This window comes from Centropristis striata, chromosome 1 (assembly GCF_030273125.1).
Source record: "Centropristis striata isolate RG_2023a ecotype Rhode Island chromosome 1, C.striata_1.0, whole genome shotgun sequence".
NCBI lineage: Eukaryota > Metazoa > Chordata > Actinopteri > Perciformes > Serranidae > Centropristis > Centropristis striata.
Window position 1 is genome coordinate 12,449,931 of NC_081517.1, and position 26,627 is coordinate 12,476,557.

Consider the following 26,627-nt stretch of genomic DNA (forward strand, 5'->3'; position numbering starts at 1 on the left):
ACTTGAGGAAAACGTGCTAGACTCTGATCGTTCACAGAGGTTTTTGAATTTTGTGAGAATACAGAAAAAGCAAACGACACTCTTCTCCTCCTAAAAAATGTAAACAAACTTCCACAGAATTTAATTTGAATTCTCATGCAGTTGTTTAAAAAGCAACAATCCCTGCAATAAATGAATAAAATGAATCATTGAAGCACAGAAGAGCCTGCAAACTCCTTCCAAACTTTGCGGATGAAGCCTCCAAAATCCCCCAAAATGCTCTCAGGTCAAAATGTGGCGAGAAAAAACTAAATTAGAAGAAATAAGACAAATTTGGGAATTTGTTGGCACGGTAACAATCTTTGGGATTATTCCATGAACGCTGCGTCCACTCCTGCTTTCATCTGATATAATGTGTTCAGATTTCCATTCTCAACATACTTAAGACAATGCTTCATTTTAATATTGAAATTGATTTTTTTTTGGAGCTGAAGCAACTTATAATACAAAAAAGAATTGTCTTAATCAAAGTGGGGAAGTTTCATGTTTTCACCTGTAGTGTGTATTTAACCCTCCAACTTTTCCACTGAACCACATTCAGAAGTTCTTAGTGGTCGATAAGATCAGGACGAATAATAACAATGTTCACATGTGCACCTGCCTCTAAAAATGTCAGGCCGGGCTCGAAGCAGGACTCAGACGCAGAGATATTTCAGAGTATGTCAAAAGCACTTTATTTTGGTACTTGGTCAGCAAGAGGAACTCCCCGAACAGAGGAAACGAAAAGGCTATGAACATTAGCCGTCTATAAGACCTAATAATAATAATCCCTACAAAGAGGGGAAAAACACAAAACTCCTGACTATCCTGATCTCAGGGCAAACTATCCTATGGGGAAATGAACAAATAACTAGACAAGGGAAAGGGAGATAAAAGGGACAAACTAAAATACTAATAAACAAAAGGCGCTCCAAAAGGGAGGAAAACCTAAACAGGGAAAAAGACTAAACTAAAAATCACTCCGTAAAATGGAGGAACAAACTAAGGGCAAAAACTAAATAACACAAAATCACTCTTGAGGAGGAAATACAAAAAGGCAATCTAAACAACCAACAAACAAAGGGAGCAGCTAAGCTGTGAAAATTTACAAAAGAAAATCACTCTTACGAGGAGAACAAACTTGAAAACGAAGCAAGGCAGATGACTGTGGCGATGACAAGAACTGTGGAAATGCTGGCGAGACGAGAAACGACACACTGGCACAGGACAAGGGAGACACAGACTATTTAACACATGAGGGAGGGAGCACCAGGTGAACACAATTGGTAATTAGGGGAGACACTCAGGCAGGTGACACACACAGGGAGGGGCAGGTGATCTGAAACGAGAGGAGAGTTACTTTTCAAAATAAAAGCAGTGACAAGACCAAACATAAAAAACCCAAGACCTCACCACGGTGTGACAAAAAACAGCGTCATGCGGCCGGTTTCAGCAGTTTTAGTGTCTGTTTCTACAAACAACAACAGTCTGAAAACAAGACTATATTTGGACTCTAGCTTTAGAAAGTTCGTCACTCGCAAGAGTTTAACATGATTCAAACTGTTAATGCCTCGAACAGATCCATGTCCATGCAATTAAACAGCAATTAATGATTACTACCATTATTGTTTCCTTGTTTCTGTCTCTATAAAATGGATTGTTTAGTCTATAAAATGTTAGCAATGAGTGAAAAAATGCCCGACATCATTTCCCAGAGGTAATGTCTTCACATGTTTTATCTAACAGTCTGAAGGTTTTCTGTTCATGATGAAAAAACGGCACATTTACAAAGCAGAAATTGATGAATGTGCATTTATCTTGCCCTGTTTCATTAAAGAGGACCTGTTGTGCTCTTTATCAGGTTCATACTCTCCACTAAACATTCTTTAATGTTCAAAAACGACTCTATGGCTCCTCATACTGCTTGTAGCTTTTGACTTTTCCTAAGTTTACCACATTATTTGAAACTTTTTGCCACCTTTAACTTGAAAATCCGACATTGTAACATTATATTTATGAAAGAAAAGAAGAACAGATCCCCTTTAATCAGCTAAATGTTTCAGCAGTGGATGAAACCTGCAGAATAAACTGAACTCAAGTTGTGGCTGGTTCACATGACACGACTTCAGCTCTCGCTTTCTCCTCGCTGAAGGTTTTTGGAGCTCGGCAACAATATATGTAAATAAATATTTACCCATTCCTCAAACTTATCTTTGTCTGTGGCTACTTGGGAGATGGGGAAGATGGGGCCTTTTCATGTTGTGCTCTAGGCCCCCTAGACTGGGGCATAACACATGTTACAGACAGCCAGTATGCTGAAATATCTGGAGCTGCAGCATGGAGACACAGCGCGGGGTATTTTAACTGAATTACACGTAGACATTAATCAATACGTCTTTTCTAAACTTTCTGCTCCACAACAACATACAACTATTCCAGCTGTTTTAGAATCCGAATCGGAAATAATTTTCAGAGTGAAATTCTGTTTTGTTCCAGTTCCTCCAACCAAGAATAGAAAGAAATATGCCATGGAAAAAATTATTAGACCACCCTTGTTTTCTTCATTTTCTTGTTCATGGACTTCCTTAGGACTTGGTTCAAATTATGAGTCACATGTCTGTTGGTAATAAATATAAAAAGTATCTTTTTGTCAGTCTGGAGAAAGTTCTGGACTTTGAGGAGCACCATCTTACCTCGCTGTGCTGTTGACAGACCTGCAGGCCGGCTAAAGCAGTTTCCCATCGTGCATACTTTCTCGTACTTACTTCCTCCGAGTGGAGAAGGAACCTGAAAATAAAGATCACACAGAAAAGTTATATAATAAAATCGTCTTTTCATTCAAGTTGTCCTGTGAACCCAAATAACAGAGCAGGTTAGTTCATACTTCATTTCACATAAAAGAAATAGCAGGAAATCAAACCTCAGGAGCCGCTCCCTCTTTGAGTCTCAGCTGTTGCCCAGACTGGTCTGTGATGATGTGAGAAACCAGTAAGACCGCTTTGTGTTTCCCCCCTCATGCTTATCACGCTTACTTGCTGATGACAGTTTGGACACACCTGTATTTCTTTTAACATAGTTTAACAGTGAGTCAGTCTCCAACTATGACTTCTTGGAAGCTGCCTAATTAGGACTGAAAAAAGCCCTCCTACCTCTGTTGTATGTTCAATTTAAAAGAAACATGTTTTCATTTAATTTTATTAATAATTATCCTGACAAATATGATGAGGGTCACATGACTGTCTATATAAAAGTCATTCAACTTTTTGAAAAGTTTAACAAAACACCTTCTTTATAACACATATAAAAAAAATATAGACATTTGATGCTTTTCCTTGAAAAAAAAATAATAATCTGAATACTTTTGGACTGTTGGTTGAATAAAACACCCTGTGAAGACGTGGCCTTAGACTCTGGGAAATAACACAGGGCACACATTTCATTTCCTTACATTTTATTGTCAAGGTGGTTAATTGAATAGTCATGGAAATGATTGAAAGATTGGTTTAATAATGAAAATAATTGTTGCAGCCCCATACAACATGACAGAAAACAGGTATAAACAGTTTTTTCTTTGTTATCATGATATTTTAGCTAACCAGAGTTACATATTCTATATTTCTGAAAAGGAATTAAGTTAATTTGTATAGACACATGTTTTATTACTTGATGCTCTAATTTTCATGCCATACCTGTGAAGTCTCTGTTATTGTGTCCAATAAACTAAACTCTCATCTGGTTGATGTAAACCTGAGGCATCTGAGACTTTAAACACAAACGATAAAAGGTAAGCTGCACCTTTTCTAAAACTTTCCTTCTCCTACCTGTTAGGTTTAGCACCTCCTTCGCTCCATAGAGCACTCTGCTATTTCACAATAACTGTTTAAATCAGAGGGAGGAAACCAAACAGCAGAGCTGCAGTAAGAGGAGGAGCAACAGTGGAAAGAGGCAGTGATATGTCAGGAGAGGCATGGGAAAAATAAAATATATAATAAACCAATAAATGAAATGGTTATATTTATCAAATGTTTTGAACTAAAAACTAATTTTCCATTTAACTTAAACAATTATGATTGTTTTTTATCTTACTAAAAATCACTGAATTTTATCATTTCCCGTTCAAATACGGGGAAGAGATGCACTTTGTGGCAGCAGCAAGCTGAGCATCACCTTAGATTGCACAATCCCTCACAGACTGTGCTCTGCCATGCAAAGAGAGCGTGTTACTGTCTCTGTCTGTATGTCGCCAATCAAATGTTTCAAACACACAATATAGTATGCCCCTCTGACTTTCCATATGTGACCTCTGTGTTGTGTCTTGTGTTAAATGAGAACTCTTTACAACTTTACACTGCTCAGCTCTTGGTAATAGCAGGATTTGTTGGTATATGTATTTATAACAAAAGGAGAGTAAATAGGTAAAGTCATCTGCCGTGGACAACTGGTGTATTCCCGGTCTTATTGATAATCCTCTGTCTCTTTATTTCTTTTACACAAAAATACAGTGCATCTAAAAAGTAATACATTGATCGTTTATTGGCTTTTAGAAAAAAAAGTGATTTAAACTGAAATTTGCCTCTTATAATACGAAAAAATATATTGTCAAATAAAAAATAATTTTCCAGTGGACTGTTCTTCCAAACATGGAACAAAAACTTAATTCATGTAGAAGAACATATTAAACATAATGTCATACATGCCTGCATTTATGACAAAAGGAGAGTAAATAGGTGATGTCATCTGCCGTGGACAACTGGCACATTCCTCGTCTAGAAAGATAGCGCACCGTTATAGTGAACTGGCTATGCTAGCAGGATATCTACCAGCCTAAAACCACTTCATTCATTCATAATTACTATGGCCGCGAGAGGGCGCACGAGAGCTTGTAGAAACAACCTCGCTTCTAAAGGGAGGACAGTCCTGAACAGGAAGTAGAGCAGAGGAGAAAGGACGCAGCCTTGAGGGGAACCGGTGCTGATTGTCCTGTCATCTGAAAAGTGTCTGTCAATGTAGGTAGTCATAAACAATAATTATTTCATGTTTAATAACCTTATTGCCTCACTAGAACCTCCCCTCCTGATGAGCACTGATTCTTTAAGGAGAGAAGAATCAGGATGCATCTGAGGTCACTGTGACACACACTTTGTAGTTCAGTTCATTTGTTTCAGGCTAAAGTAGGATAATGATCCATTAGTTTCTTTTTGGTCAACGTTCATGTTCAAATAAACCCATCTAACACTTCCAGTGTCTGCAGGCTGTAACGTTTGTCCTCCTTTATGTCTGTCAGCAGCTTCAGACCTGATTCTCCTGGATCACTGCAGCTCAGCTCCAGCTCTCTGAGATGTGAAGTGTCTGACCTCAGAGCCGAGGCCAGATACTCACAGTGTCTCTTTGTGCAGTGTGACAACCTGAGAGAGAAAAACACTGGTTTAATACCACAGTAATGAAAAGCTGTTAGTTGTCTGCTCAGATCATTCACATGGACACCTCATATTATTTAGCTCAATTCTTTGTGTTTCTTCCTTCTCCTGAGGTGTACAACAGGGCTCCATCCTGGGCCCAATTTTATTTTCATTTAATTCTTCATTTAATTCCACTGGGATCTGCTTTTATAAAATACTTTATTTTAACATAACTACGATGACAACATGCAACTTTCCTCACACATGTCTTTCAGTTCCTTTAAATTTTCTTCAAGATGGATGAGGATTTTTGAGCTTTAGGGCTCAGTCACACATGAGGCTGGAGGATGTCTAGCTAATTAGCACATGACGATGTCCACAGTGAAACATCACGATGGACTGTCTGTCATTATATCATTCGTGACATTCTTTCATTAGAAACAAGTGCATTACATAGACTGAAAAATACGTGTGTAAAAGTACAAATCAGTTTGAAAAATAATCTCCAAATTTTGCATACATTGGAACATGATTATGGGGGAAAAAACGGGACAGCTCTAGTTTCCACCTGACGCTGCACTTGCAAAGCTGATCTGTGCACGGCTGATGAATCAGAACTGTTACTTTTCGAGGACTTCATTATTGCCATCACATACATGAAACCCAGTGTTGGTGTTGTTGGGGGTGAGGCTTTAAATCACGATGTTGGGCTCAGTACAGTGACTATCAGCCATCGTTATCCATCAGAGTAATTTACAATCAGCTGCATTCTCTCATGTGTGACTGTGGCTTTATGACAACATTGAAGACAGAACAGGTCAGTTATCTGTCAACTGGTGAAATTACTTTTGGAAGGTTCCTAACTGAGTGAAATGACCTGAAAGCATCAAAGTGTCAGCTGCTGCAGACCTTTGATGAAACAGTGAAAAAATTATGGGTTACCTTATGTAACTCCAGTTCTATAAATCTATGTATCGCCCATCATTGCTAAATGAAAGAATGTAAAAACAGTTACTGTGGGGAATATAAAGCACAATAAATTCTGATCATATCCAACAGAGGAGATATCAAAACAACAGTGAGACTCCTGTTAACCCCCGGCCGACTATAACTCAAGCTAGTTGGTCGTCCTCTGTTAGCCCCTCATACACACCTGTTACATTAGCCACCTGTCAATCAAAGGTAGCCACGCCCCGAATCATACCCTGCTTTATCATCTGTTTTCTTCTAAATGGGATCAATATTTACACATTTACATCAGATTGTCTTGAAGACTTGAAACTACAGATTGAGACTAGAATGTTTTCTGAGGTAATAAATCAGGTGAGAAGTCATCTCAACTTTCTTCAAAGTGTGATAATGACCACAATACTCACTTCAGTGTCTGCAGTCGACAACGTGGATCTGCCAAGAACTCACAAAGGTCTCTGACATCACTGTCCTTGAGGTCATTATCTGACAGATCCAGGACTCTCAGGTGGCCGGGGTTTGACTTCAGACTGGAAGTCAGAGCAGCAAAGCCTCTCTTTGTAAACTTACAGTCAGCAAGTCTGTTGGGAGAAACAGTTTAACTTATAGGAGGTAACATGCAGTGGCAGCTCCAGACCCTGACCTCTGACCCCGTGGCTGAGCTGCAGCTGCAGTCTGAGTCTAACTATCAATGAATGATCTAAAATTAAAAATTCATCAATTATATTATGAACTATGGAGGCCGGGAGGTGACATGACTGAAATGTTTTTATAACTGTCACATGCACTTTAGTAACGTGGCGCCCGGTGGCGCCCCCTGCCTGCAGCATGTCACAGTTTTTGACAGTGTGCTGAACTGTTGTTCTTGTCAAGATACTGTGGCTGGGTGGTTACTCCGACACCTTTCACCTGGAGACCGGGGTTTGAGATGTCTCAGAACACTACGCACATCTAAGAAGGTTCATCGTTTAGGTAAAAAATAAATATATTTTTTAAAATACATGTGTATGTAACATGAAGCATATTAACATTTCAGGCATGTTCTGTATGAATATTATTTCATTAATATTTCTAAATGTGCTTTTAGTTTCAACTTTTACCTTATGGAATCAGGGCGGTACATTCAAACCAACATGTAATAGTTATATCACACTTGATACAATGTAGACAATCTTTTGAATGAAAATGTAAATGACAGCTGTCAGCACATAAAACCAGCAATCTGTTGATCTTTACTCATCAAGACTTGATGGACTGCTGAAAAAGGAAAGAAAATTAAATAAAAATTTGAGTCAAACTGTGACCACAGAATCAAGAGTCTGATCAAATTATTAGATCAGATTGAGATTGACACATCTCAAACCCCGGTCTCCAGGTGAAAGGTGTCGGAGTAACTACCAGCCACAGTATCTTGACAAGAACAACAGTTCAGCACACTGTCAAAAACTGTGACATGCTGCAGGCAGGGGGCGCCACCGGGCGCCACGTTACTAAAGCATATATACCATTGCTATTATAATATATGTTGCATTAGTGATATTTAAATATTGCTGAAGGATCTGTAAGGGAACATAACAACAGCTGCTCTCCTGGTACAAAACACTTGAGATTCAAATTAAGTTTAGTTTGATTATTGTTAAGATGTTATTATTTAATATCATATTTTCATTATTAAGCTGATGTATAACTTCATGGTATAATGATTAATAAAAATCAAAATTTAAGGTGACGAAAATCGATGATTTCACGTTTGGCGACCAAAAGTTGATGCCTGGTCACCGACATGTTTCTCCCCAGTACTTGCTGGGTTTGTAGTTTCTACGTACACACCAACACTCTTCATCACATGTTGGGCTTTGAAGTCACCAGAGATACCACGACAGGAAAGAAAGTACAGTAATGTTTTCCCTCACATGTTTGTGATGCCGGTGGGGTTTGTTGAGAGTGAAGTTAAAGAAGTTAAAGTGACTCTCCTCCTTTTCACCAACAAACATCTACAACGTCGTGATGCTGCAGTTCTTTGACAAAACAGTGAAATAATTATGGGTTACCTTATGTAACTCCAGTTCTATAAAGCTATGTGTATAGCTCATCGTTGCTAAATGAAAGAATGTAAAAACAGTTACTGTGGGGAATATAAAGCAAAATAAAGTCTGATCATATCCAACAGAGGAGATATCAAAACAACAGTGAGACTCCTGTTAACCCCCGGCCGACTATAACTCAAGCTGAAGGTCTCCTTCAGCACATAACCACATATTAAACGGTAAATCGTCACCTTTAATCTTTGTTTACGTACAGATTAAACAAACCACTTGTCAGTGGATTTTGTTCCCTTTGGATGGAGCCAGACTCGCTGTTTTCCTGTTTCTAGATGTCATGCTAAGATCAGATTTCAGCTTTTTATTTAGCTACAGACATGAAAGTGACGTCAGTCTGAACATCTGACAATAAGCAAGACACATTTCACATTCAACAAACTGTTGAAATGTTTCTTTGTTTCTGCTTCAAGCAGAATAAAACTCAGTTTATTCATGGCTATATTTGACCTTCTGGCTGCTAACTGAACTGTAACATCTGTATCCCACTTAAATGTAGATCTGCTTCTTCAGAAGAGCCAAACAACAAACTGGAACATGTTGGCAGTTTGAAGGTTGAGTGTGACTAACAAGGACATGAAAATGTAATAATAAACTCCATAGATAATATTTCACAGAGCTGATGTTTAGGGAGGAAATAATTACAGAAAATAATCTATCTGAGGTTTGATGTTAAAAAACAAAAACATTGAGAAGTCCTACCTCAGTATCTCCAGTGTACACTGGAGTTTCTTCAGCCAATCAGAAAGCAGCTTCACCCCCTGGTCCTCCAGGTGGTTCTGGCTCAGGTGGAGCTCTTTGAGAGCAGAGGAGGCTCTGAGGTCAGAGGTCAAAGACCGCCAGCTCTCTGCTGGTAACCTGCAGGACTTCAGGCTGGAAGGAGACATTTAAACTCAGTTTACACATCAGAGTTTTTATTGGTTCTCATGAGAGTGTATAAAAATAAAATAAAATTTAAAAACATTAAATAGTTTAAAACACACTATAATGTATCGATTCTGTTTCACTGTGACAGACCACCCCATAGACTTTATATTACTTTGTACTTTACTTAAGAACTCCTCAATAGAAGTGGTTAAATGAGTCGAATACATGTTGTACTATTAAAAATGACTAATGTTTATGCATTTTGGAAAAAGAAAACTGACAGTGCCGTTTGCCTTTACTGAGGGAGCAAGTGTGCAGGAGTGATAAAAAGGTCAGAAGGCAACTAATGTTTGAATTCTTCTGCAGGAGCAAAAAAAAAAATCAGAAACATTCTACTGGGTCGTTCATCTTTTAGCCCTTCACACACAAATCACACCCTGCTTTATCATCTGTTTTCTTCTAAATGGGACCATTATTTACACATTTACATCGGATTGTCTTGAAGAAGACTTGAAACTAGTGATTGAGACCAGAATGTTGCCACTGAGGTAATAAATCAGGTGAGAAGTTGTCTTAGTTTGTGTTGAGACAGAGAGGACAGACGGTGGCGCCCCCTGCTGGATGTTTGATAGATTGCAGGCTGAAGGCACTTCCTGTTTGCTTCACTGGTCAGACTGGAGGTCGCTGCGTGGTATTAATACACACTATTTAAAAAGTCCTCTTGTGTACAACAACATTCGAATGCGTTACAAACCATTTATTAATAATAATCTAAATAGAGGAGGTTTAGTGTGAAAATGGCCTCAAACACCTGCAAACTGTCTCTGCACACCTGAATGTGTGACAGCATTTTATAAAGCTTTTATTCAAAGTGTGATAATGACCACAACACTCACTTCAGTGTCTGCAGTCGACAACGTGGATTTGCCAAGAACTCACAAAGGTCTCTGACATCACTTCCTTTGAGGTCATTATCTGACAGATCCAGGACTCTCAGGTGGGCGGGGTTTGACTTCAGACTGGAAGTCAGAGCAGCAAAGCCTCTCTTTGTAAACTCACAGTCAGCCAGTCTGTTGGGAGAAACAGTTTAACTTATAGGAGGTAACATGCAGTGGCAGCTCCAGACCCTGACCTCTGACCCCGTGGCTGAGCTGCAGCTGCAGTCTGAGTCTAACTAACAATAAATTATCTAAAATTAAAAATTCATCAATTTTATTATGAACTATGGAGGCCGGGAGGTGACATGACTGAAATGTTTTTATGACTGTCACATGCACTTTAGTAACGTGGCGCCCGGTGGCGCCCCCTGCCTGCAGCATGTCACAGTTTTTGACAGTGTGCTGAACTGTTGTTCTTGTCAAGATACTGTGGCTGGGTGGTTACTCCGACACCTTTCACCTGGAGACCGGGGTTTGAGATGTGTCAGAACACTACGCACATCTAAGAAGGTTCATCGTTTAGGTAAAAATAAATATATTTTTTAAAATACATGTGTATGTAACATGAAGCATATTAACATTTCAGACACGTTCTGTATAAATATTATTTCATTAATATTTCTAAATATGCTTTTAGTTTCAACTTTTACCTTATGGAATCAGGGCGGTACATTCAAACCAACATGTAGTAGTTATATCACACTTGGTACAATGTAGACAATCTTTTGAAAGAAAATGTAAATGACAGCTGTCAGCACATAAAACCAGCAATCTGTTGATCTTTACTCATCAAGACTTGATGGACTGCTGAAAAAGGAAAGAAAATTAAATTAAAAATTGAGTCAAACTGTGACCACAGAATCAAGAGTCTGATCAAGTTATTAGATCAGATTGAGATTGACACATCTCAAACCCCGGTCTCCAGGTGAAAGGTGTCGGAGTAACTACCAGCCACAGCATCTTGACAAGAACAACAGTTCAGCACACTGTCAAAAACTGTGACATGCTGCAGGCAGGGGGCGCCACCGGGCGCCACGTTACTAAAGCATATATACCATTGCTATTATAATATATGTTGCATTAGTGATAATTAAACATTGCTGAAGGATCTGTAAGGGAACATAACAACAGCTGCTCTCCTGGTACAAAACACTTGAGATTCAAATTAAGTTTAGTTTGATTGTTGTAAAGATGTTATATTTAATATCATATTTTCATTATTAAGCTGATGTATAACTTCATGGTATAATGATTAATAAAAATCAAAATATAAGGTGACGAAAATCGATGATTTCACGTTTGGCGACCAAAAGTTGATGCCTGGTCACCGACATGTTTCTCCCCAGTACTTGCTGGGTTTGTAGTTTCTACGTACACACCAACACTCTTCATCACATGTTGGGCTTTGAAGTCACCAGAGATACCACGACAGGAAAGAAAGAACAGTAATGTTTTCCCTCACATGTTTGTGATGCCGGTGGGGTTTGTTGAGAGTGAAGTTAAAGAAGTTAAAGTGACTCTCCTCCTTTTCACCAACAAACATCTACAAAGGTGTGACGCTGCAGTTCTTTGACGAAACAGTGAAATAATTATGGGTTACCTTATGTAACTCCAGTTCTATAAAGCTATGTGTATAGCTCATTGTCGCTAAATGAAAGAATGTAAAAACAGTTACTGTGGGGAATATAAAGCACAATAAATTCTGATCATATCCAACAGAGGAGATATCAAAACAACAGTGAGACTCCTGTTAACCCCCGGCCGACTATAACTCAAGCTGAAGGTCTCCTTCAGCACATAACCACATATTAAACGGTAAATCGTCACCTTTAATCTTTGTGTAGGAGATGATGCCTGCTGCAGTGGCCTTCTCCTTTAACTACCTGGCTCTCAGCAGCCAATCATTGCCAGGAGTCTGCTATATAGGCAGATGGCAGGCAGAGTTACGGCCTCTGACTCTGAGGACCGAGACACGCCCACTTCCTGGCCGTATCACTTCCGGTTGTCTCGTTCCTACCGGCTGCAGGCTTGCTCCGATGCTGGTCCCGCATCAGCAACGGCACTTCCCCGGCCGCAACAGTCGTCCCGATGGCTCCTCTCTCTCTCGCACTGACTCTGCCTGATCGGGCCTCAGTGTAACACTACCAGTTTTGCTTCCACCGGCTTTGCCTCTACTGCTTGCTCTACTGTTTGCCTCTGCGGTTTTGGCCGTCGGTTGTTTTGCCTCCTTCTGCTGTCCAGGCTTTGCCCAACTCCGACTTGCCACCAGTTGCTGCATTGTGGACTTATAAAAAATACTAACTCCTACCTTGTTAAAGTGGGCAGTCTTAATATTGTTGTGTGGCGCAAGGGGTTATTTTCCTTTTTGTTGTTTGTTTGATTAATCTTTGTTCCCCTATTTTTCAGTACCGTTGTGTTGGATTAGTTCGCTCATTTGTTTGTTAAATTACCTTGTTACTTCTCTTATATTGTGTTTGACCAATTAATTTATTTAAGTTGTCATTTGGTTTGATTTGTTAACGACTATACTTCTTATTTCAGTGTTGTCTGTCGTTAACTACCTCAGTGATATTTGATTTAATTACCTTATCCTTTTTTTGTGTTTGGTTGATATATAATTTCTTCTAATTGATTGATTTATTTTCATTGAAGCTATTTTTTGGTTGATTAGCTTATTACTGTATTTCTTTTCTGACAGTTACGTTATTTTGTGTAGTTTAGGTTATTTTGATTTTATTGAGTATATTGTGTACTCAATATTGTGTTTTGTCAATTAAGTTCCTTTGTGATTTTGTAGTTTATTTGAATTTCCTTTAGTAATTCAAATATTATTTTTGTTTTGAGAGTTCTCCCCCTAATTTCCGTTTCTTGTCTCAGCAGCTGAAGGCCGAAGGTGGTGGGATGGGTGACGTCGGTGGTGGGGACCCCCTTCTGGTGTGCTGTGCTGTTCACCCCCCCCCCCCCCCCCCCGGTTTTGATTGGTACACTGACATGAGTGTGTGTGTGTTTGTGTGTGCTTTGCGTCACGTGTGAGTGGGGTGACTCTTCCCGGGCTCCCTGGCTGTCCGCGCGGCCCATTCCCCCCTGGTAAGCCTCAGCTCTGAGTTGGCCCCTATTTCCCCTTATGCCAGTATTATGTATTTTTAAAAGTGCTTTTGAATCTTAAACTTGTGAAATAAAAATATTTTTGCACCTGTAACACTGTCTTTTGCTTATAGGTTAACGAACCTGAGTGCCTTGACTTATATATTCTATTCTATTTCAATTCCCTGGGTGAAACTCCCAGGGTGGCGTTGTCTGGCTTCTTTGTACTCACGACTGATTGACTTACACCTAGAGCTCCGCTCGCCACGTTTGTTTACGGACAGATTAAACAAACCACTTGTCAGTGGATTTTGTTCCCTTTGGATGGAGCCAGACTCGCTGTTTTCCTGTTTCTAGATGTCATGCTAAAATCAGATTTCAGCTTTTTATTTAGCTACAGACATGAAAGTGACGTCAGTCTGAACATCTGACAATAAGCAAGACACATTTCACATTCAACAAACTGTTGAAATGTTTCTTTGTTTCTGCTTCAAGCAGAATAATACTCAGTTTATTCATGGCTATATTTGACCTTCTGGCTGCTAACTGAACTGTAACATCTGTATCCCACTTAAATGTACATCATTTTGTACAAAAAAAACATTGAGAAGTCCTACCTCAGTATCTCCAGTGTACACTGGGGTTCCTTCAGCCAATCAGAAAGCAGCTCCACCCCCTGCTCCTCCAGGTAGTTCACTCTCAGGTCGAGCTCTTTGAGAGCAGAGGAGGCTCTGAGGTCAGAGGTCAAAGACCGGCAGCTCTCTGCTGGTAACCTGCAGGAGTCCAGGCTGGAAGGAGACATTTAAACTCAGTTTACACATCAGAGTTTTTATTGGTTCAAACTTTTTTCTGAAAATGTATAAAAATAAAATACTATTAAAAAATATTTATTAAATAGATAATAACACACTATAATGTATCGGTACCGTTTCACTCCGACAGACCACCCCATAGACTTTATATTACTTTGGCCACTAGGTGACGTTATTTCCCCATATAAGAGATTTGTAAATTGACAATGTTTTCCTGTGAAATTGAAGAACTCCTGATTAGAAGTGTTTAAATGAGTTGAATGCATGTTGTACTATTAAAAATGACTAATGTATATGCATTTTGGAAAAAGAAAACTGACAGTGCCGTTTGGCTTTACTGAGGGAGCAAGTGTGCAGGAGGGATAAAAAGGTCAGAGGGCAACTAATGTTTAATGTCTTCTGCAGGAGCAAATACAAATCAGAAACAATCTACTTGGTCGTCCTCTGTTAGCCCCTCATACACACCTGTTACATTAGCCACCTGTCAATCAAAGGTAGCCATGCCTCGAATCATACCCTGCTTTATCATCTGTTTTCTTCTAAATGGGACCAATATTTACACATTTACATCAGATTGTCTTGAAGACTTGAAACTACAGATTGAGACCAGAATGTTTTCTGAGGTAATAAATCAGGTGAGAAGTCATTTCAATGTTCTTCAAAGTGTGATAATGACCACAATACTCACTTCAGTGTCTGCAGTCGACAACGTGGATCTGCCAAGAACTCACAAAGGTCTCTGACATCACTGTCTGTGAAGTTATTTCTTGACAGATCCAGGACTCTCAGGTGGGCGGGGTTTGACTTCAGACTGGAAGTCAGAGCAGCAAAGCCTCTCTCTGTAAACTCACAGCCAGCAAGTCTGTTGGGAGAAACAGTTTAACTTATAGGAGGTAACATGCAGTGGCAGCTCCAGACCCTGACCTCTGACCCCGTGGCTGAGCTGCAGTCTGAGTCTAACTAACAATAAATGATCTAAAATTAAAAATTCATCAATTATATTATGAACTATGGAGGCCGGGAGGTGACATGACTGAAATGTTTTTATGACTGTCACATGCACTTTAGTAACGTGGCGCCCGGTGGCGCCCCCTGCCTGCAGCATGTCACAGTTTTTGACAGTGTGCTGAACTGTTGTTCTTGTCAAGATACTGTGGCTGGGTGGTTACTCCGACACCTTTCACCTGGAGACCGGGGTTTGAGATGTGTCAGAACACTACGCACATCTAAGAAGGTTCATTGTTTAGGTTAGAAATAAATATATTCTTAAAAATACATGTGTATGTAACATGAAGCATATTAACATTTCAAACACGTTCTGTATGGGGCGTTCCCGGTGGCACACCTGGTAGAGCGCGTACCACAGAGGCCCAGTCCTCGTAAGCGGGCGGCCCGGATGCGAATCCGGGTCGGAGCCCTTTCCCGCATGTCTTCCCCTCTGTCTCCCCCTTTCACTCTCAATATCTCTCCTGTCAATAAAGCTACAAAATGGCCAAAAAAATATCTTTAAAAAAAACAAAACATTGAGAAGTCCTACCTCAGTATCTCCAGTGTACACTGGGGTTTCTTCAGCCAATCAGAAAGCAGCTCCACCCCCTGGTCCTCCAGGTAGTTCCGGCTCAGGTCGAGCTCTTTGAGAGCAGAGGAGGCTCTGAGGTCAGAGGTCAAAGACCGGCAGCTCTCTGCTGGTAACCAGCAGGACTTCAGGCTGGAAGGAGACATTTAAACTCAGTTTACACGTCAGAGTTTTTATTGGTTCTCATGAGAGTGTATCAAAATAAAATAAAATGTAAAAACATTAAATAGTTTATTACACACTATAATGTATCGATTCCGTTTCACTGTGACAGACCACCCCATAGACTTTATATTACTTTGTACTTTACTTAAGAACTCCTCAATAGAAGTGGTTAAATGAGTCGAATGCATGTTGTAATATTAACATGACTAATGTTTATGCATTTTGGAAAAAGAAAACTGACAGTGCCATTTGCCTTTACTGAGGGAGCAAGTGTGCAGGAGGGATAAAAAGGTCAGAAGGCAACTAATGTTTGAATTCTTCTGCAGGAGCAAAAAAAAATCAGAAACATTCTACTGGGTCGTTCACCTTTTAGCCCTTCACACACAAATCACACCCTGCTTTATCATCTGTTTTCTTCTAAATGGGACCATTATTTACACATTTACATCGGATTGTCTTGAAGAAGACTTGAAACTAGCGATTGAGACCAGAATGTTGCCACTGAGGCAATAAATCAGGTGAGAAGTTGTCTTAGTTTGTGTTGAGACAGAGAGGACAAACGGTGGCGCCCCCTGCTGGATGTTTGATAGGCTGAAGGCACTTCCTGTTTGCTTCACTGGTCAGACTGGAGGTCGCTGCGTGGTATTAATACACACTATTTAAAAAGTCCTCATGTGTGTAAAACAACATTCTAATGCGTTACAAAACATTTATTAATAATAATCTAAATAGAGGAGTTTTAGTGTGAAAATGGCCTCAAACTGGCTCTGCACACCTGAATGTGTGACAGCATTTTATAAAGCTTTTTTTATTCAAAGTGTGATAATGACCACAATACTCACTTCAGTGTCTGCAGTCGACAACGTGGATCTGCCAAGAACTCACAAAGGTCTCTGACATCACTGTCTCTAAGGTCATTATCTGACAGATCCAGGACTCTCAGGTGGGCGGGGTTTGACTTCAGACTGGAAGTCAGAGCAGCAAAGCCTCTCTCTGTAAACTCACAGTCAACCAGTCTGTTGGGAGAAACAGTTTAACTTATAGGAGGTAACATGCAGTGGCAGCTCCAGACCCTGACCTCTGACCCCGTGGCTGAACTTTTCCAACATATGAGTCAGGGATACATCAGCTAATTCTGTTGTCATTTCACTCAGCTAGCACCTGACCTGATGACTCAACACCTATAAAAGGAAATTACACAAAAATGGGTTTAATTATTTTTTAGTTTTAGCTTTGCAGATTTTGATTGACACGTTCCAAGATGTGATGGGACGACTGACTCACTGTCCTGGAAATCACAGAGCGCTCAGAAAATTCCATCTTTTAACATCTGGCTGAAGATCAGCAAAGTCTCTCTTAAATCTACTCTATGTTCCTGGTATCATACATCACCAGACACACACATCTGGATGTTCATACCTGAGTGTTTGGAGTTTGCAGTCTGGACTTTTTAGACCTTCAGAGAGCTGCTTCAGTCCAGAGTCCTGCAGTCTGTTTCTGCTCAGGTCTAACTCCTCCAGACCAGAAGACTTCAAGCTGAGAACTGATGAAATATTTCTGCAACATCTGTCTGTGAGGTTACAGTCACTCAACCTGAAGTGAAAAATAAAATGATTGTTAACATTGAGCAAACATCCCCCTCTGTCCTTCTGCAGATTAAGGTCTGTTGGGTTCCTTGAGGTCTGATACTTACAAAGCTGTCTTTGATGCTTTGAGCACTGGCAGCAGCCTCTCCAGAGCTTCATCTGATCTGTGGTATTTCTTCAGGTCAAAGACATCCAGGTCATCATTGGAAACGAGCAGCTGGAAGACCAGAGCTGACCAGTGTTCAGGTAACAGCTTACTAGCATCTTCTGAGCTCAGATACTGTTGGACTTGCTCGACCAGAGACCGGTCACCCAACTCATTCAAACAATGGAACAGATTGATGCTCTTGTCGTGGTTGGACAGCTTCTTGATCTTCTCTTGAATGTAGTCGATTGTCTTCTTGTTGCTCTGTTGAAGAATTCCTTTGAATTCCAATTCTTCCTGAAGAAGCTTCTGACTTGTATCCTGTGACAGGCCGAGCAGGAAGCGCAGGAACAAGTCCCATTGTCCCAGATTGTTGTCCAAAGCCAGATCCACTGCGCTCTTCTGTAGGGGAAAGAGACGAAACTGTGTTTTCTTTGTCAGGTTGGTGAGCAGATTTACTCTGCTGGATCTGAAGGTCTGTCGGCGGAAAAGAGGAAACTGTGTTTTCTTTGTCAGGTTGGTGAGCAGATTTTCTCCCCTATCGATGAAGGTCTGTAAGACATACAGAGCTGCAAGAAACTCATGAACAGTTAAATGTATGAAAGAGTAAATCTCTTGTTTGTGAAGTCCAGACTCTTTTCTGAGGATCTCTGTACAAACTCCTGAAAAAACTGCAGCTTGTTTCAAGTCAATCTCACACCGTTTCAAGTCTTCTTTCTTGAAGATGATGTTGCCCTTCTGTAGCTGTTCAAATGCCAGCTTTCCCAATTTCATGATGACTTCTTTGTCCGATTCACCTTCCTCATAATCCTTCTGGTGTTTCAGCTCCATCTGGATGATCAGGAAGTGTGTGTACATTTCAGTCAGAGTGTTTGGCAACTCACCTTTGTGAGTTTCTGTTAAGAGATTCTGGAGAGTCGAGGCTGAAATCCAACAGAAGACTGGGATGTGGCACATGATGTAGAGACTTCTCAGTGGCTTTGACTGAAGATGATTGAGTATCTTCTGAGACATGTTTTTGTCAGTAACTTTCTTCTGAAAGTACTCCTTCTTCTGGTCATCGTTGAAGCCTCGTACCTCGGTCACTCTGTTGAAGAACTCAGGAGGAATCTTAGTGGCTGCAGCTGGTCTACTTGTGATCCAGATCGAGGCTTTGTGCAGCAGGTTCCCTGAGATTAAGTTTGTAAGCAGGACGTCTAATGTTTTCAGCTTTGAAACATCTCGGAACATCTCATTGTTTGTGAAATCCAGAGGTAATTTGCTTTCATCGAGGCCATCAAAGATGAACAAAACAGTTGAACTGTTGTAGTCTGATGGTTCCAAATCATCCACTTCTTCGAAATGGGAACTTATTAACGACACAAGAGAACAGTCCTCTTTTATTAAATTCAAGTCTCTGAATGTGAATGGAAATACAAAGTCAGTAGTTTGATTGGCTTCTCCGGTCGCCCAGTCCTGAGTGAATTTCTGCACAGCTACCGACTTTCCAATGCCAGCGATTCCCTTCGTCAGAACTCTCTGAGGAGGGCTTTCTTCTTCTGCTAAAGGTTTAAAAATGTCACAGAGCTGGATGTTCTTCTCCTCACTCGGACTCCTTTTGCATTCTAACTTGATCACTTCATGTTCACTATGAACCTCCCCACTGCCTCCTCCTGTGATGTAAAGCTCTGTATAGATCTTGTTTAAAGGGGTCGAACATCCTTCGTCCTTTGTTCCCTGAGATAGATCCTTCGTTTGATTTTCAAGGAAACTTTTCAGTGCATCTCGGCACCTTCGGATTTTTGCTAAAAGATGAATAAAAATCATATTTACATTATAGTTTGAAAGTAAAGCAGGTATGTGTGTTACGTTTTCAGACAAACTAAAAAAAAACAAAAGCTAAGAACTAAACATGATCCAGTCCGAGTACCGACTGAAGTCCTGGTTTTGGCTCAGATCCACATCTACTTGGACAGATCTCTGGTGCATATACATGTTATAATGATTTCTGAATAAACCAAACCAGGCTCCAGAATAATGGTTAAAAAAACATCTAATATATTTTAGATTGATAGACCAACAAGATGTGCAGATGACGGTAAGGTAGCAAGATTCAAGTCAGCTTTCATTTACAAAGCAAGACATCATGTCATCTGCACAACACTTTCATAATATTCATTCTGGTTTAGTTTAATACCAGAAGTAAAGTAACTTTTTATCATGTGGTTGTAAAAATTATAATGCATATGTTAACAGTCTTCAGACAGCACAATACCTTCAGTTTGGTCAGAAACGGCTTCAGTGTTGGCTGTCGTGCTGGGAGACTGGCCTGAAACACAAACATACAACATCTATTGAGAGGCTAAATATTTAAAGGCATTTTGGGTGATAACAAGTCAAGTCAGTACATAATTAAACACAAATATGCCATTTATTTGATTTTTGTTTTAATGAGGGGAAGCATTTACCATATGTGTTGTTGACAGTGATGTTTATATTCTCTGCTTTAACATCTGTTAACTGAGGTGCGACAGCGACAGCTCCAGACTGGGCGCTGATTGTTTGGTGTCCTGCTTCTCTCTGAGTTTGAGCTGTTTGAAAATAGACAAATAAACAAAGTTGTCAACATGTGAACTCTGTGTAAGCGTTTCGTTTCAGAGATTCTGTTTTGTTAGCGCTGATTTATGAGACCTGAAAAATCAAGAACAAAATGAGCTAAATAAAAATGTGATACATGGGACACATTTGAATCTAAACTGACCAGACAATATTTATTGAACTCTTCTTGATCCACAGGTCTTAGAGGATAAAAAAAATGTTTATTGTACGTGAAATGGTTGCAAGTAAGAAATGTGAGCTAAGTAGAAAACTGAATGACCTATTTGCTGCCAAATTCATCAGTTGGAAGATCTAAACTCTGAGAGTTTTCAGTCAACTGTTTCTGAAGCTTTGTTTCCACCATGGTATCTGTGTTGTCAGGACCAGCAGCTCCTGGTTGGGGAACCAGGCCAACAATGGGGAGACCGGGACTCTGTCCTGGGTCAGGTCTGGGAGGGGGGTGATCACCTGATAGCTAGATCTGCACCCATGAGTCCCAGTTGGGCTCAGCCTGAAGAAATGACACGGTGTCTTGTGGGCTCACCATTCATAATGATTGTTGAGGGTTGGGCTGGGTTCAGGGTTGGGTGCTTTGCCAAACAGGCAGCAGTCAAAGGCAGAGCTATGAAACAGGTCTATGGGGAAGGAACTGGTTTGGGTGCCAGAGTGATGTGGGTTTCAGATTTGGAGTTACTGTAACAGTGAAACAGCTTTTTGGTTTGCACAATATTTTACTGCACATCAGTCTGACTGGGATTCAACTGAAGAAAGTTCTGAGAGAGAGAGAGAGAGAGAGAGAGAGAGAGAGAGAGAGAGAGAGAGAGAGAGAGAGAGAGAGAGAGAGAGAGAGAGAGAGAGAGAGAGAGAGAGAGAGAGAGAGAGAGATGGGGGAGTCTGTTGGTTCTTTTTTAAATGTTTCAGCTGTTTGTGCTAAAAAAAAACAACATACATTAACCTGAATCTCAACAACAGGATTTAAAGCACATTAACAAATACAGCGCTCTCAATCAATTGGATTTGAAAATAATTTAAACAAATTCATAATCAAATTAATAGATCGGCAATCAGAGACACCATGATGAATAAAATAAGCGTGAGACACAGCTGACAACAGATGATTATTCCAAAAGTTATTTGAATGTGGAGTAATCTCATGAAATATGTTACAAATTAAATTTTAGGGCATATTTAGTAATCTGCATTATGATACATTTTAATAGAAACCCTCCAAACACTGGTGAGGGCTGATGTTAGCTAATGTTACTCAGACACAATCTAAAAAAAAAGACCATATTAAAATCACCAATCAACCCACTTGATAGATTAAATGTTGGCATTGTAACGTTCTATTTCTGCAATACGAATATGTTGACACATAATCTATAAATTAAATTACGTTTCAATGTTATTTCATTTTAATTGAAATCGTCATGCGATAATGTCGCATTAAATGTTACCTGCTGAATAATTATGTTTTATGTTGTAACTTACCTCAACTAAGGACTCGATTGGACTTGCTTGGCATATGTCTGCTGATAATAAATATGAAAAGTATAATTTTCTTGCAGTCTGGAGAAAGTTCAGGAGCACCATCTTACCCTGCTGTGATGTTGACAGACCTGCAGGCCGGCTTAAGTCGTTTTCCATCCTGCATACTTTCACCCAGCTCCTCCAAGTGGAGAAGTAACCTGAAAATAAAGATTACACAGTTAATGTTACAAGTAGCTGTTTAAAAAAAAAGTTGACCTGTCTGTGATGACATAAGGAACCGATAAGATCCTCTTTGCGTTTCCTCCCTCATGCTTATCACACTTACTTGCTTCTGACAGTTTGGACAAACCTGCATTTCTTTTAACGTAGCTTGAGAGTGAGTCAGTCTCCAACTATGACTTCTTGGAGGCTGCTTACTTAGGACTGAAAAAAGCCCTCCTACCTCTCTTTTATGTTTGATTCAACAGAAACATGTTTTAATCTAATTTTATTAATAATTATCCTGAAAAAGACACTGGAATTAAAAACCAGTCTAAGATAATTAAGTGAAGGATCTCTATAGTTTTGAGTTTCAAGGTTCATCATTGATGTTGTTCATAATATTTAGATGTTTTATTTTAATATTAATTAAATATAATATATATATTAAATATAATATCTCATCAACTTTGAGGGGAATTATAGGGTCAGTGCAATAATGATGCTGGTGTTTAACATAGTGTATTACATATAAATATTGGTTCAGTACAGTTATTATTGAAAGCATGATAACCAATTTAGTCATAATTTGTTATTTACTAGATGATAACTCCAAATTTGATTTTGAATGCTCATTACATAAATAAAGTTAAAGGGAAACAAAAGTAAGAGGAACAAGGGGAATTCAATGAAAGTGAGATTAGATTATGACCCAGTCTTTTGTCCCAAAGACTGGGTCATAAAGTAAATATTGGACCCATTTTTCACGACATATGTCTTCTGAATATTCTGACATAAAATGGCATTTTTCTGAGGGAAAAATCAGGAGAAAATTAACTTTGCGTCATACTGCATTTCCACACATCTCCGCCAAACACTGACGCATTAGTCTGGGTATTGCAAATGGTGAAGCACTCTGTCAACAAGTGATTCCAACAGGTGGTGCATGAGTGATGCATTTAAAATGAGTACAAGACAAATGGTTGATGATTGATGGAAACACTCTATAAGAAGGACATCAAAGTGTAAACATGTCATTTTTTCATTGCCAGCGAGGGCCGCTATGATCGAAAAAAAAGCAATATCAGTATCAGTATTTCACCGAGCGCTGCAATGCATCCACCGCCATCTTGCTGACGTAGTAGACTGGACGCTAAGGGGTTAACATCCCCTCCAGCTCTGTGACTGCAGCTGGGAGAGACTGCTGCAGGAGGAAAGTGCCACTTCGACTTGTTCTTAATCTTAGTAAGAAGGAGTCTCCAAAAGTCTCCAATAATGCAAGAAAATGTTGCTAGATTTGTTGGTAGACGCTTTTTTGAAAAATAGTAGCTAGGGGGCTCTGAAAAGTCGCTAAATATAGCGACAACACTGTTTTGCCGGCTTTTACAAATGGCGTGTGTTGTTGTGGCGTCGAGTACTACGTCACATCCTGCTTAGCGTTCTATCCAATCAGAAACCAGGCTTTTTTCATGGGAGAAAAACGGCCCTGCTCTTCAACAGGGACAAAAAAAGTCCAGACAAAAGACCACTCAGGACGGCTCATATTCAAATTAGAGGCGTTTCAGCGAGTGAGACCTGCCTCATTCTGGGTATTGGACTGTAATGGAAACACCCCTAATGACAGATGAAAATTAAGAATCAAGAAACAATCACAGCGTTTGCTCAAAAAACAAGCAATGTCAGTCGGCTATCCACGCCTGTTGCCTGTTGACTTTACCAGATGTGGCAGATAATCGTTTTGTAATGTTGAGTAGTCGCTTCTGACAACAATAAACTACATTTACTCTTACCTGAAGTAGGCTAAATGTAAAATAAAGCCTATTTAGGCTGTAGGTGAATAGTTTCTTTGTTGTTTTTTATTTTTATGTTTAATGTTATTTTAATTTTAACAAACTTCTTTTTTATCTAAATATGTTGTTGTTTACACTACAGTTCATATAAAAATGTTTGAAAAAAACATTTTGATTAAGGCTTGTAGTGGAAAAATAAATCATTGAGTTGAAATCATTTGCTGGCAGCTTGGTCCCCCCAATTCAAAAATCTCATCTGCGCCCCTGTTCATAGTGAGTACTTGAAATTTGCCGCCATGCTACACCCACATACTTTTATAACAAATTAAACTGTAAATAACTTAAAAACTCAAAAGTCTTAAGATGATACTGAACAAGATTGAAGTGGAAATGGCCCCAAACGCCCTAACATTGCTCATTCAGTTTGAGATGGCTGGCTTCCTGTTTGTTTTAGGACGTGGCTCCGAGGCTTTGGGTGCGTCTCTGCGTGTAAACCATTATCCATTCCCAAGACCCCTAACCTAAAACCTCTACATTTTCAACAGACCTGACGCGTGTGCAAAGTGTCACAACTTTTAAGGTATGATAAAGTTTCCAAAGAGCCAATTCATTTGGTGCTAAATAATAATAATTCCTGCAGCTCTTTAGGGTCTGGGACACCTCAGTCGCTGCTCTCATCTTACCTCTCTTTGATGCTGTTTCCCGGTTAAATCCGACTAAAAACTGACTTGAGATGTAAAGAAAAAAACTCCATAGAACAAGGCAGCTGCTTCAGACCATAGTTAGTCCCGTTATAGGCTCATCTGAGACTGTTACCTGCTCTTTGTCTCGAAGAGTGCAATGAGGAAGTGAAAGTATTGACTGCGGTGAAGTTAGTTTGAAGTTGGATATTGGACAGACATTCGCTTACGGGTAAACCTCTGTTTTGCTGCTGCGGTCTAGCCAACTGCGTTCATGCCAGCGGTCTCTTCTTTTTGCTTGGTCAAGTCAGCCGCTCCTACATTTCGAGTGCGCCCGTTTTACAAGTTAATCGGTGGAGACGTCGTTAGCGCTGAGAAAGTACAGTGCGTAAAAACTTCTGCTTTTCAAAATAAAGTGTTGAGAAATGAACAACAATAAAAAGAGATGTCAACACTGGTTATGAGAAATTACGTCATATGAAATGTGTTTTTTACATTAAAAAAATAATATAGAATATGGACAGTGTTAAACTGTGTCCCATTCAGCCAGTGTAGTGTACTATGATCCAACACTGATTTTGGGTCATTAAGTCACATGACCTGGTAATATTATTATATTATTACTATATTATATATAGAAATTGACATATTGATGACACAAGCATAGTGGTGTTGTTTGTATTTCTGTATTTGCTCTGTCTGTGTCTGCCTCATCTCCATGGTCATCGAAGGTAAATCCCCTTCCCCATATTAAATGACATTAATCCACTCTGAAATGCATGCTTTGCTGCTCACTGATACTGCTACTGTTCATAATTTTGTTTGAGTTGGCCTCTTGAATGTGAGGCCAAAAAAGGGAATTGTTAAAATAATTGATTATTTTCTATATTGGTAAATGATTTTATGCTTGATTTCTGCTTCTCTGTTGTCTGACTCTGTGTCTGTCTCTGTGCGTGACTATCAGGTCAGCCTTGGTAAATATCTCTATGCATTTATATTAAATCAGGCAATATGATTTTGATACAATGATTATGTTTGTGTGTTAATGTTGGTTTAGAAACTTTTGATTACATATATTTCATTGTCTGTTTCATAATTTTTAGACTTTTAGAATCTATGTGAGACAGTGAAAATCCTTTGGCTCTGTAAGACATACTATCTTTGGAAGACATAACAAGGCAGGAGGTTTTTGTTGAATGTTCTGGAGAAGAAGCCAGGTCAGGATGGCCTTGTCCGGGGCAGCAAGATCGGAGGAGCCGATGGTAGCATACAATGTCTCTGACTGTAGTTATCTAAACGAGGACAATGTTAAAGAGACTGCGATAGCTCGGGAGTACAAGTGGAGCCGCAAACTTCACAACAGTGGGCCTGCTAGCTGCTGTTCACCGGAGACGTGAGAAGACTTGACCTAGTTAAAGAGATGACTGATGGTAAGTGCTTAAACTTTATCTACACGATCCTCTTTTTTCTGGTAATAAGGGCTAATAAAATCACTAGAACAGGCTAAGAAAGCAGCTAATAATGCTGTGTGATAACAGCAGTGTGTAACGTTAGCCCAGGTGTGGGCGTGTCTCAGGTGTCTACTGTCTCCTATAAATTACATTTATTAACATAATGAGGAAAATCAGTGTTTGAACATAATCCAGGCAGTGATTACTTTATCACCACACAACTGAGGCTAATTATTTAACAGTAATATACAAACATAATTTGTAGGAGACAGGTTTGCTGTGAGACACAAAGGTGAGGAGATCTTAAGGCTATAACAAAATAAACAGCCTAAAGTATGGTAAAAGTATAGTAAAAGTATTGTTTAAAAGATCTGATATGGTGAATCATAAACTGTGTGGTAAATATGTTATGTTTCTGAATATGGGGCTGTATTAAATCCTGTGCAGTCTATCAGTTAATACACTGATCATATTGAAGCAATAATACAGAAATGATCAGGCCTCATTCAACAATGATTCAATGTGATTTAGCCAGCCCAAAATGTTTGTGATGACTGGATTTTTCATTTTTGCTATCTTATTTTGTAGATGAGAAACATTTGGTCCATCTTGTGAAGCTTCATACGACTCTATCAGAGGATGCAGTGTGAGAAGCAGCAACACCAGCGGACTGCCTGCTTCCTTGATGCATGTGACAGTTTAATTATGAAATAATAATAAATAAATATGAAATAATATAAAATATATTCTGTATTATTATATTAAAAGGGTCATTGTCTGTA

The 26,627-nt window shown here is 39.5% G+C and overlaps 1 protein-coding gene across 1 annotated transcript; it reads right to left on the minus strand.

The window, feature by feature from the left end:
• Nucleotides 1-3,461: 3,461 nt before the first annotated feature.
• Nucleotides 3,462-24,940, minus strand: LOC131971788 (NACHT, LRR and PYD domains-containing protein 12-like). The gene is made up of 14 exons (XM_059333398.1): nt 24,398-24,940; nt 21,834-21,923; nt 20,106-20,228; nt 19,913-19,966; nt 17,621-19,442; nt 17,347-17,520; nt 16,770-16,943; nt 15,724-15,894; nt 14,875-15,048; nt 13,992-14,162; nt 10,249-10,422; nt 9,188-9,358; nt 6,794-6,967; nt 3,462-5,423 (listed from the first exon to the last, which is right to left on the minus strand). Exons 2-14 carry the CDS (start codon nt 21,880-21,882, stop codon nt 5,234-5,236), a joined length of 3,621 nt encoding a protein of 1,206 aa, XP_059189381.1. The 5' UTR covers nt 21,883-21,923; nt 24,398-24,940; the 3' UTR covers nt 3,462-5,233.
• Nucleotides 24,941-26,627: the final 1,687 nt, after the last annotated feature.

What these genes read in the sequence shown, in the direction of transcription:
- LOC131971788 (XM_059333398.1), bottom strand. Translation starts at nt 21,882, where the DNA reads ATGGAAAACGACTTAAGCCGGCCTGCAGGTCTGTCAACATCACAGCAG. An exon ending in AAAGCATCAAAGACAGCTTT is followed by an intron (nt 17,521 to 17,620) that starts GTAAGTATCAGA and finishes TTTTCACTTCAG; the next exon opens with GTTGAGTGACTGTAACCTCA. An exon ending in TGTCGACTGCAGACACTGAA is followed by an intron (nt 5,424 to 6,793) that starts GTGAGTATTGTG and finishes TTTCTCTCTCAG; the next exon opens with GTTGTCACACTGCACAAAGA.